This window comes from Ranitomeya variabilis, chromosome 1 (assembly GCF_051348905.1).
Source record: "Ranitomeya variabilis isolate aRanVar5 chromosome 1, aRanVar5.hap1, whole genome shotgun sequence".
Taxonomy (NCBI): Eukaryota; Metazoa; Chordata; class Amphibia; order Anura; family Dendrobatidae; genus Ranitomeya; species Ranitomeya variabilis.
The window spans coordinates 32,925,898-32,939,027 of NC_135232.1; the positions used below are offsets into that span (position 1 = coordinate 32,925,898).

Genomic DNA, 13,130 nt, shown 5'->3' on the forward strand with positions numbered 1-13,130 from the left:
AACAAGGTGGAGACTTGCAGCGCTTGCTACTCCAGAGAGAAGGGAGATGGATTATGCGCGCAGGCGCTGTAGGTCCCCTAGGTTTAAATGAAAGGATCGACATGGCCGTTTTCCTCTAAAAATTGTAAAATTTATTGCAATGTCCTGTTTCAGATTTAAATCATTGGTTGCGTTGCTTTTAAATTGTGGTTTTAAACATGTCTTTGTTATTAATGTTTTCACATTTAAGATATAGGTGATTTGTGCACCACGCTGACAGGAGGAGTAAGAGGAGGGGCAGTGCTTCCCAGCTAAGCACTGATATGGACCCACCCTACTTCCTTTCAGTGTTTGGACCCGTTGAAGTGCTGAGGCACGAAACGATCGTTGTCCGCATTTTTTCTACACTCTCCCTTGCTGTTATTATAATGTTGTCCAAATAAAGTTGTGACTTTCTACATACACGGGTAAGTGCACTTTTTTATCTTTTTCATGGTGTGTTATATACTATGTGGCTTGTGTTATATACTACGTGGCTGTGCTATATACTACATTGGCTGTGCTACATACTACGTGGGCTGTGTTATATACTGTGTGGCCTGTGTTATATACTATGTGGGCTGTGTTATATACGGCGCGGGCTGTGCTATATACTATGTGGCCAGTGTTATATACTGCGTGGGCTGTGTTATATACTACGTGGCTGCTATATACTACGTGGGCTGTGTTATATACTAGGTGGGCAGTGTTATATACAGCATGGGCTCTGTTATATACTGCGTGGCCACAGTTATATACTACGTGGGCAGTGTTATATACTACGTGGGCTGTTATGACCCCAATGGCAGAGGGTCTCAGGAATAATTGCTAAGTCTGTAAACACAGAAAACCAGCTCATAGGGCAGTGGTAACTGGGCTGACCATATATCTAATCCTAGCACCACAAATACCAGCAGCCGGGGAACGTTCCCACGTTGATCCTAGACGTCTCGCGCCAGCCGGAGAACTAACTAACCCTAGAAGGGAAAAGAAAGACCTCTCTTGCCTCCAGAGGAAATACCCCAAAAGTTGGATAGAAGCCCCCCACAAATAATAACGGTGAGGTAAGAGGAAAAGACAAACATAAGAATGAGCTAGGAATTTAGCAAAGAGAGGCGCACTAGCTAATAGCAGAATATAGAAAGATAACTTATATGGTCAGCAAAAAATCCTATCAAAAATATCCACACTGGAAATTCAAGAACCCCCGAACCGTCTAACGGCCCGGGGGGAGAACACCAGCCCCCTAGAGCTTCCAGCAAGGACAGGAATACATTTAGTACAAGCTGGACAAAAATGAGAGCAAGCAAATAACCCAAAAAACAAAGAAGCAGGACTTAGCTTAATTTTGCACGAACCAGGACCAGCAGACAGGAGCAAACAGAATGTGTCTGATAACACCGATGCCAGGCACTGGACTAAGGTTCCAGGAGGTTTATATAGCAACACCCCTAACTAACGACCCAGCTGGGTGCAAACTGAGGGAAGAAAATCCCAGAGTCATATAACTAGTAACCACAAGAGGGAGCCAAAAAGTCCAATTCACAACAGTGGGCAGTGTTATATACAATATGTATAAGACAAATTAAATGAAGATAACAATACCAAAGAATTTGTGTTTGCGATCATTTTCAGGAAGAAACTGAGTATTATCTGACAGAATTGCAGGGGTGTCAATACTTTTGACCACAACTGTATATTCTAGAATACCCGATGTGTTAGAATCGGGCCACCGTCTAGTGCTAAAAATAACACTGAGTATGTCCCAAATAGGAATCACTTAATAAGCACTGCCGTACAGAAAATAGTATAAAGTGCTGCAGTGCGATAAATATACATTTAAATAGCAGGTAAATATTACAAATAAGTTAAGGGCTCCTCATACCTATCGTGCTCCTGCTCCCTACGCGCCTTTCGACGCTTGCCATCTTCCGGGGGGCTTGTACACCCATTATAAATTGTGGTATCAAGCACTGTTTGCATTTTTTTGCCCTGTTGCACATTTGACAGCATTCATTAATTATTATCACTTTTATGTAGTATGGTTTTATTTGTCACATATTTATGTTTATAAACTAGACATTGAAACATCAATATAATTGATAATCTACAGTGTATGATTTCACATTGTCCTTTTGAGTATTGTTTTTTTGAGTATTATTCACATCTCTCTCTCTCTATATATATATATTATCCTTTTTTTGTATGTTATATTGGTATATGTATTGTTAATTGTTGGGCTTGCTTTGTACTTTCACTCTATGTGCTCCTGTTATCAGCTGTATAATTTTTTAATACATGATATTATTTTCAATAAAGTATAAAAAAATGTTTAGCTAAATATTGTCTTTTATTGCAATATTTTGGGAGGATTTCTATATGTGAGAGTATTCATTGTACAGGGTGTAATGGCGCTCCGGTCTGTACAGGGTGTAATGCGCACTCTGCCCCTCACATTATAATGATATACGTATATATATGTGTTATATACTGCGTGGGCTGTGTTATATACTACGTGACTGTGCTATATACTACGTGGCTGTGTTATATACTGCATGGGCTGTGTTATATACTGCATGGGCTGTGTTATATACTGCGTGGGCTGTGTTATATACTGCGTGGGCTGTGTTATATACTGCGTGGGCTGTGTTATATACTGCATGGGCTGTGTTATATACTACGTGGGCTGTTTTATATACTACGTCTCTGCTATATACTACGTGGGCTGTGCTGTATACTACATGGCTGTGCAATATACTACGTGGCTGTGTTATATACTGCATGGGCTGTGTTATATACTGCATGGGCTGTGTTATATACTGCGTGGGCTGTGTTATATACTGCGTGGGCTGTGTTATATACTGCGTGGGCTGTGTTATATACTACGTCTCTGCTATATACTACATGGCTGTGCAATATATTACGTGGCTGGGCATTATACTTTGTCGCTGTGTTATATACTGCGTGGGCTGTGCTATATACTATGTGGCTGTGTTATATACTACGTGGGCTGATATATACTACGTGGCCTGTGTTATATACTACGTGGCCTGTGTTATCTACTGCGTGGGCTGTGTTATCTACTGCGTGGGCTGTGTTATCTACTGCGTGGGCTGTGTTATATACTGCGTGGCTGTGCTATATACGTGGCTGGGCAGTATACTACGTGGCTGTGCTATATACTACGTGGCTGTGTTATATACTACGTGGCTGTGCAATATACATGGCTGGGCAATTTACTATATGGCTGTGCTATATACTATGTGGCTGTGTTATATATTACGTGGGCTGATATATACTACGTGGCCTGTGTTATATACTACGTGGCCTGTGTTATCTACTGCGTGGGCTGTGTTATATACTGCGTGGGCTGTGTTATATACTGCGTGGCTGTGCTATATACGTGGCTGGGCAGTATACTACGTGGCTGTGCTATATACTACGTGGCTGTGTTATATACTACCTGGGCTGTGTTATATACTACGTGGCCTATGTTATATACGTGGGCTGTGTTATATACTGCTTGGGCTGTGTTATATACTATGTTGGCTGTTATATACTGCGTGGGCTGTGTTATATACTATGTGGCTGTGCTATATACTACGTGGGCTGTGTTATACACTGTGTGGCCTGTGTTATACTACGTGGGCTGTGTTATATACTGCATGGGCTGTGCTATATACTACGTGGCTGTGCTATATACTACGTGGGCTGTGTTATATACTGCGTGGGCTGTGCTATATACTATGTGGGCTGTGCTATATACTACGTGGCTGTGCTATATATCTGGCTGTGCTATATACTACGTGGCTGTGTTATATGCTACATGGCTGTGCTATATGCTACGTGGACTGTGCTATATACTACGTGGCCTGTGTTATACACTACGTGGCCTGTGTTATACACTACGTGGCCTGTGTTATACACTGCGTTCGTGGGCTGTTATACACTCCGTGGGCTGTGCTATATACTACGTGGCTGTGCTATATACTCTGTGGACTGTGTTATGTACTCCATGGGCTGTGCTATGTACTCTGTGGGCTGTGCTATGTACTCCGTGGGCTGTGCAATATACTACGTGGCTGTGCTATTTACTATGTGGGCTGTTATATACTACGTGGCTGTGCTATATACTACGTGGCTGGCCGCAAAGAATTAGTGACAGGCGCAGTCCGGCCGTGAACTAGCGCGGGATTGGAACCACGCTTCGCTAATCATCTCGCGAGACCGCAATGCATCCTTGGGACCGGAGTGTCGTGAGGAGCATTGCTAAACGCCTGGCCTGGATCCGGGGGCCGCCGGAAGGTGAGTATATAACTATTTTTTATTTTAATTCTTTTTTTTTAGGGATATGGTGGCCACATTGCTATATACTACATGGGCTGTGTTAGATACTACGTGGGCTGTGTTATATACTGCATGGGCTGTGTTATATACTGCGTGGGCTGTATTATATACTACGTGACTGTGCTATATACTACGTGGGCTGTGTTATATACTACATGGGCTGTGTTATATACTACGTGGCTGTGTTATATACTGCGTGGGCTGTGTTATATACTGCGTGGGCTGTGTTATATACTGCGTGGGCTGTGCTATATACTGCATGGGCTGTGTTATATACTGCATAGGCTGTGTTATATACTGCGTGGGCTGTGTTATATACTACGTCTGCTATATACTACATGGCTGTGCAATATATTATGTGGCTGGGCATTATACTACATCGCTGTGTTATATACTGCGTGGGCTGTGCTATATACTACGTGGCTGTGCTATATACTACGTGGCTGTGCAATATACGTGGCTGGGCAATATACTATGTGGCTGTGTTATATACTACCTGTGCTGTGTTATATACTACGTGGCCTATGATATATACTACGTGGGCTGTTATATACTGCGTGGGCTGTGTTATATGCTATGTGGGCTGTTATATATTATGTGGGCTGTTATATACTGCATGGGCTGTGCTATATACTACGTGGGCTGTGTTATATACTACGTGGGCTGTGTTATATACTACATGGCTGTGCTATATACTACGTGGGCTGTGTTATACTACGTGGGCTGTGTTATATACTGCGTGGGCTGTGCTATATACTACGTGGCTGTGCTATATACTACGTGGCTGTGCTATATACTAAGTGGGCTGTGTTATATACTAAGTGGCCTGTGTTATATGCTACGTGGGCTGTGTTATATACTGCGTGGGCTGTGCTATTTACTATGTGGGCTGTGCTATATACTACGTGGCTGTGCTATATATGTGGCTGTGCTATATACTACGTGGCTGTGTTATATGCTACATGGCTGTGCTATATGCTACGTGGACTGTGCTATATACTACATGGGCTGTGTTATACACTACGTGGCCTGTGTTATACACTACGTGGCCTGTGTTATATACTGCGTTCGTGGGCTGTTATATACTACGTGGCTGTGTTATATGCTATGTGGGCTGTTATACGCTCCGTGGGCTGTGCTATATACTACATGGCTGTGTTATATACTCCGTGGGCTGTGCTATGTACTCCGTGGGCTGTGCTATATACTCCGTTGCTGTGCAATATACTTCGTGGCTGTGCTATTTACTACGTGGGCTGTTATATACTACGTGGCTGTGCTATATACTACGTGGCCGGCCTCGAACAATCAGTGACAGGCACAGTCGCAGGCGAATTAGCGCGGGATTTGAACCACGCTTCGCTAATTGATCGCGGCCTGCCGAATCCTGTGTATTCAATGTATTATTCTAAAATCTTCATAAATAAACTGCATACAGTTAGAATCAGGCTACCATCTAGTGTATATATAATATATTTTATACTTTTTTTGTATGGTATATTGGTACATGTATTATTAATTGTTGGGCTTGCTTTGTACTTTCACTCTATGTGCTCCTATTATCAGCTGGATAATTTTTTAATACACGATATTATTTTCAATAAAGTATATAAAAAATGTTAGCAAAATATTGTCATTTATTGCACTTTTTTGGGAGGATTTCTATATGTGAGAGTGTTCATTGTACAGAGTGTAATGGAGCTCCGGTCTGTACAGGGTGTAATGGCGCTCCGGTCTGTACAGAGTGTAATGGAGCTCCGGTCTGTACAGGGTGTAATGGCGCTCCGGTCGGGGTTGTAATGCGCACTCTGCCCCTCACATTATAATGATATACGGTATATTGTATAATATTACAGTCAGGAGAAAATACATTATCTGTTATACATACTGCATCTGCTGCAGAACCTCTTTTTATCATGCAAATTATAGTAAGTCCATGATTTTTTATTGTTCTTTATGTTAGTGGTAAATTTAAAACAATACAATTTGTATTTATTTATGAAAATATAAAAAAAATTAGCAAAAATGTGAACATTTTGCAATGCTCAAACTTTGACATTTTATGCCCTTAAATCAGATACTGTAGTTATCCAACACAAAATGGTTATTACATAACACTTCCCACATGTCTACTTTACATAAGAATCATTTTTTAATCAGAATTTGAAGCATTAAAAGTTTATCAGCAATTTTAGATTTTCCAACAAAATTTACAGAACCAACTTTTTATAGGGACAACATCACATTTAAAGTGATTTTGAGTGACCTATGTAACAAAAAATACCCCAAACTGCTCAAAACCACATTCAAGAAGTTTATTGACCCTTTAGGTGCTTCCCAAGGAACAATGAACATTCTAATTTTTCTAAAAAAAAAAAAAAAAAAAAGGTTGATTCAGCCCCAAGTTTTCATTTTCACAAGGGTAACAGGAGAAAATGGACCCCTAAATTTGTCCTGAGTAAGCAGATACCCCATATATGGTGCAGATATGGTACAAAACTACTGTTTGATTGCACAGCAAGGCTCGGAACAGAAGAAGTGCCATTTGACTTTTGGAGATCAAATTTGGCTTAAATAGATAGCGGCCGCCATGTCACGTTTGCAGAGCCCCTGATATTCCTCAACAGTAAAAAAACCCACATGTGACCCCATACTTGAAACTGCACCTCTCAAGGAATTGATCTAGTATTGTGGTGAGTATCTTGAACCCACAGGTGCTTTATAACATTGATCCATGAAAATGAAAAACTAGATTTGTGAAATTTCTCCTGATTACACCGATACCCCATATGTGGTGGAAAACTACTGTTTGGGAGCACGGCAGGGCTCAGAAGGTAAAGAAGCACCATTTGACTTTTGGAATAGATAGCTTTCACGGTGGTAAGTCGCATGCCTCTGCAGCGTCTCTCTTCTCAGTGTGCGGTTTCTCCGTGCATCAGGTTGCACCGTTAGTCTTGCAGCACTGCTGCATCTGCATGGCTTTCATTTAGTCTTGGGGGGTGTGAGGAGTTGGCCATTTACTAAAGACTACTGGACGAATGGATGTAGAGCGGAGTCCACAGCTCTACAGGATGCAGACTTTTTTCAGTACGGAGCACTGGTTACGTTGATATTATTGCTGTGTTTTATTAGTAATTTGCTTGCTGCTCAGTTCATTCTCAGGAATCAATGTTTCCATTCAGTGACAGCAAGCAGAGGAAGATGTGCTGGTTGGATGTTAAGTATACTTAGGGTACCGTCACACATTGAAATTTCCATCGCTACGACGTTACGATTCGTGACGTTCCAGCGATATCGTTACGATATCGCTGTGTCTGACACGCTACTGCGATCAGACACCCTGCTGAGAATCGTACGTCGTAGCAGATCGTTTGGAACTTTCTTTCGTCGCTTGATCACCCGCTGACATCGCTGGATCGTTGTGTGTGACAGCGATCCAGCGATGTCTTCGCTTGTAACCAGGGTAAACATCGGGTAACTAAGCGCAGGGCCGCGCTTAGTAACCCGATGTTTACCCTGGTTACAAGCGTAAACGTAAAAAAACAAACCGTACATACTCACCCGTCGGTGTCCTTCAGGTCCCTTGCCGTCTGCTTCCTGCTCTGAGTGCCGGCCGGAAAGTGAGAGCAGATCACAGCGGTGCTGCGCTCTGCTCTCACTGTACGGCTGCACTCAGAGCAGGAAGCAGACGGCAAGGGACCTGAAGGACACCGACGGGTGAGTATGTACTGTTTGTTTTTTTAAGTTTACGCTGGTAACCAGGGTAAACATCGGGTTACTAAGCGCAGCCCTGCGCTTAGTTACCCGATGTTTACCCTGGTTACCCGGGGACTTCGGCATCGCTCCAGCGCCGTGATTGCAACGTGTGACCGCAGTCTACGACGCTGGAGCGATGATCATACGACGCTGCGACGTCACGAATCGTGCCGTCGCAGCGATGAAAATTTCAATGTGTGACGGTACCCTTAAGGCCAGACAGGAGATTGCTAAAGGTAAAGCAATCATTCTATTAATCTCATCTGTATCTCAGGGGCCTCAAGCCATTGTTCTCCCAGCCACTAGGCCCATAGTGGGGATGGAGATAGGAGACCCCGAGGAGTCGTCACCATAGGGGGTCTCACATGCAATCCCAGGTGAAGGACTTCTGAAACATTCTTCATTCATTGAGCTAAAAGCAAATGTTTAAGAGAGATGGTGTGTACACTTCTGCCCATTCAGGGGGCTGATACCAGAGAGGGGGGAAGAAGCCACATGTTTAGTCAGAGATTTGGGAGAGTGATGTCGAAAGGAGAGGATCTAGCATGTGGTCCTGGAGCACATGGATGGATGGAGTTTGGAGATCGGATGCCGGCTGGGCTGGACACAGGTGCTACTGTTGAGGGATATGTTGTCTGGATTTCAGGAACTTTATTAGGGACTGTTGCTGCTGATTACATGGGCTTTGATTGTGTTACCGGTCATCTAGAGTAGCAAGGACTGTGACTACAGACTATACTGGCTGGAGATACAAAATCTGTGGGACAACCAAAAGTTGGGAGACAGTGAGTATCGCCTGGTACAGGGGCAGTGAGCCTACCGGCCCAGGGAGGGCATCTTGTGTACTGGGGGCAATGTATTTTGCCCATCTACCCAGAGTTGTAAAACCATTGATGTAAGAAATAAAAAATAGTAGCATCGTTAACCTGCCTAGGTGATTATTACAACCCATAACCTCAGATCTTCACAGGTGGCATGACCGGTCTCTGCAGGAATTTAACCTTGCTGGGTCCAGCAGAGATTAGCTTCCCTGGCCTATCCCGTGCTAGCTGGGTCTTTATTAGGCAGCTCCTCCTACTAATTCTGATTGTACCTGTTCATGCCTCTGTATTCTGCCACCCAATAAAGACCCGGCTTGTTTACCCGTCCCACCTGACCTCTCTGCTCCAGACCTTGGCTAAGTTTACTGATTCTGTGATGCCTGCAGACTTCGGACTGTCTGACTACGCCTCTCAGTACCTCATACCCCGCAAATCCAGGGACTGCCCTTGAGTGGTACCTGGTGACTACAAGCGGCAAAGCCTATCGTCACCATCCGAGGCTCTAGCGAATACCTAGTAGTCACTTTGTTACGTCCCTGCAAGGTAAGCCCGGCCTGTGGCGCACCCACCAGCATAGGTGACTAAGGGCACTAAGGTGCCAGAAACGCGTCAGCTTGTTTTTATACAATTTGTATGCTTTGAGAACGGAATAAAGTTTATTTTATGATTACCTGGACGGCTGTGCTGAGGTCACTGCTCCTTCCTCTCCTTGCTTCCATATATGTGGTCATACAGTTTTGTTTGGGCATACAATAGGACTCAGAACGTCATTTGGCCATTAGGGGCTGCGTACGTCTTCCGTGAAGCTCCGCCCCCCGCCGCACCTCTGGTCAGCTCCGCCTACGTCGGCATGCGTACCCTATCTTTACCATTAGGTACACAGGCCATGCTGATGTATGTGGATGCCTCCACATGCGACGTTTTGACGGTGCGGCGACCTGCGCAACGCAACGCATGCCGACATAGGCGGAGCTGACCGAAGGAGGTGTGGCGGTGGGCGGAGCTTCACAGAATGTTTTTGAGATCCATGTCGCTTTTCCAGCACCTCTGAACTACTAGAAACATGGACATCCTCTATTTTTCCATTGACAGACAGCAGATCGGAGTAGGGGCTTGTGTTTTGATGACGTTTTCATTGGTGCCATTTGGGGTACAGAATATTTTTATTTTGATTTTTATTCCAATTTGTGAGAAACAGAATAAATAAAAAGTAATTCAGGAATTGTCTTTAATGTTTTTACGTTATTTTCCGTTGTTCGCTGTGCGGTAAACGTGATAAGACGACTTTATTCTTCGGGTCAGTACAATTACAGCGACGTCGGGGTTATTTAGTACTTTCATAATTAGCTTTTTTTTGCTACACACTGATTTACAAAAATAGTATTTGTTATTGTATCACCGAATTCTGAGAGTTAAAACTGTTTATTTTTCCGCTGATCGAGCCGTGTGGGGCTTGTTTTCTGCGAGATGAGTTGATGTTTTTATTTGTGCCATTTTGGACTAGAGAACAATTTTTGATCTTTTTTTTTTATGTTGGGTGGCTCGGTGAACAAGAGGCAGAAATTCATAAATGTTTGTTTTTTTCACGCGATAAAAGTGATCAGGCAGCTTTATTCTTCGGGTCATTACGATGGCAGAGACACCAGTCTTATATAGGTTTTTTTATGTTTTGCTACTTTTGCACACTAAAATCAATCTATTTTTATAAATCGGTTCGTTCTGAATCTGCTGATACCAAATATGCACTTCTTTTCCTTTTCTTATGTTTTTATAGATAAAACAGCATTTTTACAATATTTTCTTTTTTATACTTTCTCCTATTTATTTTTTCAAATTTTTAGAAACTATTTCACTTTTTCTACGTTATTGTCGCACCGTACATGTATGGCGGTTTGCTGGAGCGCACTTCCCATTGCACGGTACATGTAGGGCAGATGTCAGTAAGGGGTTAAAGTCTATGGGAGTTACAGCAAGAGCTGAGGCCTTTAAGTTCCTGACAGATGTTCTGCAGCAGCTGGGGTCATGTACTGTACAGGTCCCTGCAGCTGCTGCAGAACCTCTCTCAGCTTCCTGTGTGCACTTCTTATGTATCCTGCTCTCTGCACACTGAAGACTATGGGCCCGAATCATTATTGTATTTGCTCCTTTTTTAGCAACTTTTGGTGTTTTTCACTTGTTGTCCATTTACATCTAATTTTTCTCTTAATTTCCGCCATTTTTAACGTCTGTTATACATTTTATCCAGTGTTTTTTTCTGTTCACCGCTATTTTCAGGGTTTGGGGGTTTCAGGGGTTTGTATATTTTATTTAGTTTGTATGTTCTCCCCGTGTTCTCATGGGTTTCCTCCCACATTATAAAGACATACTGATAGGGAACGTAGATTGTGAGCCCCATCGGGGACAGCGGTGATGATGTCTGTAAAGCTGTGGAATTAATGGCGCATATAAGTGAGTAATATAAATATTTGCGGCTCGGCCGGTGATACTCATTTCTTTCTTTACACCTCATGGCTGATGGACATATGGGGGGACCCCGAGGAGGAGAATGTGTCACCCAAGACGGATACAATGTAACAATATCACAGTCACTGTACACTGGAGGGCGGAGCTCTGCTCTGATTGGACGAGAGGTGCAGCGTCCTCCAATAGGAGAATGAATCTCCAGCTGATCAGCAGTTACCGGGCAGAGGGAGGACGGAGAGGTGAGAGCTGGAGGAAACTGTGAGAAAGTTGGTTTCTTATTTGTTCATTTTCTCATTTGTAAACTTTTTTTTTTTTTTTACAAGTTTAATAAAGTTATCACAATAATAAAATACAGCGCAGTGCGGCGCCCGGAGGTGAACACACATGAAAACAGCTGCAAAAAATATATAAGTGGCACAAAAATGGCAGCAAAGTGTCAGACGGTGAATTGTCAGAGACTCACATAAGTCACCGGTGTTTTACAAGGGTTGTGACCTTTACTCACTGATCTCACATCAATCACACAGAGGAGAAGCCAAGAATCATTATCAGGTCCCTGTATCCGGCCCAAACGGGTTCTGAGCCTAAAATCTGCATCAGAGGAGCAAACGGACAATTGTCACCTATTGTGGAGGAGAAACTGGAGCTCGGAGAGATAAATGACTTTGTGCCACTGATCTCACCATCACCGCGATTCCCTGCACTCGGCACAATGGATCTCACCTGCTGTGATGCCGGGAACCACGTAGAGCGGCCTAGAGGAGCGGATTGTGATCTCCAAAGTCATTTAACCCTTTAAAAACACAAGTTACTTATTGAAATCATTAATAAATGGGGATTTCCCCTTTTTGATGTTATTCTGCCCGGAGCTCATTTGGGCCATCTCAGATCATTCCCTTCTGTGTGAGATCAGTGGCCCAACATCATTTACCCCTATGATTAGTCCATTTGGTGCCCACTTCTGAGCCACTTATATATATGTTGTAGCCACTTTCAGGTGTATTCACCTCCGGGCCCCGCACTGCAGGTTATTCTATTATTGAGATCAGTTTGGATGATAATTTAACTTGTAAACAATAAAAAAGAACAAGAAACCGACTTCAGCCTCGTCCTACATCGGGGTCTCCTGGATCCGGTCACACGGTGATCACACCGATCCCTGGAGCCGACGCTGAGACCCCAGAAACAGCGCCATGTCCTCCTCACTATGGCGCACAGGACAGGTGCAGCTTCTCTAGTGGATTTCTGCCTCTTATAGACGACAACACATTGATACATAAACTACAATCACAACATACGACATAAATAAGACGTAATAATCATCTAATATCAGCTACAATCACTGATCACCCTCCATACTCACCAGAACACACCGCAGACACGTGAAGGAGAAGCACAATGAGGGGCAACATCCTCCTCCTCCTCCTGCCCCAATATATGGGGGGACCCCGAGGAGGAGAACGTCAGTGTCACCCAGGACAGACACAATGTAACAATATCACAGTCACTGTACACTGGAGGGCGGAGCTCAGCGCTGATTGGACGGGAGGTGCAGCTTCCTCCAATGGAAAAATGTATCTTCAGCTGATCAGCAGTTACCGGGCAGAAGGAGGACGGAGAGGTGAGAGCTGGAGGAAGCGAAAGTGAAAGCTGGAGATTGTCTAGAAATAACGAACATTTATAGAAAACTTGTGATATATTAGGGCCTGGATAAAACGTGTCAGA

General features: G+C 43.5%; 1 protein-coding gene across 1 annotated transcript in view; it reads right to left on the reverse strand.

Moving 5' to 3' along the window:
• Positions 1–12,930, reverse strand: part of LOC143804143 (class I histocompatibility antigen, F10 alpha chain-like) — a 134,864-nt gene extending 121,934 nt beyond the window's left edge. The window contains exon 1 of the mRNA XM_077281937.1: positions 12,769–12,930. Within this exon, the coding sequence (XP_077138052.1) occupies positions 12,769–12,817 (49 nt within the window). The 5' untranslated portion in view covers positions 12,818–12,930. The remainder of the gene's footprint in view (positions 1–12,768) is intronic.
• Positions 12,931–13,130: the final 200 nt, after the last annotated feature.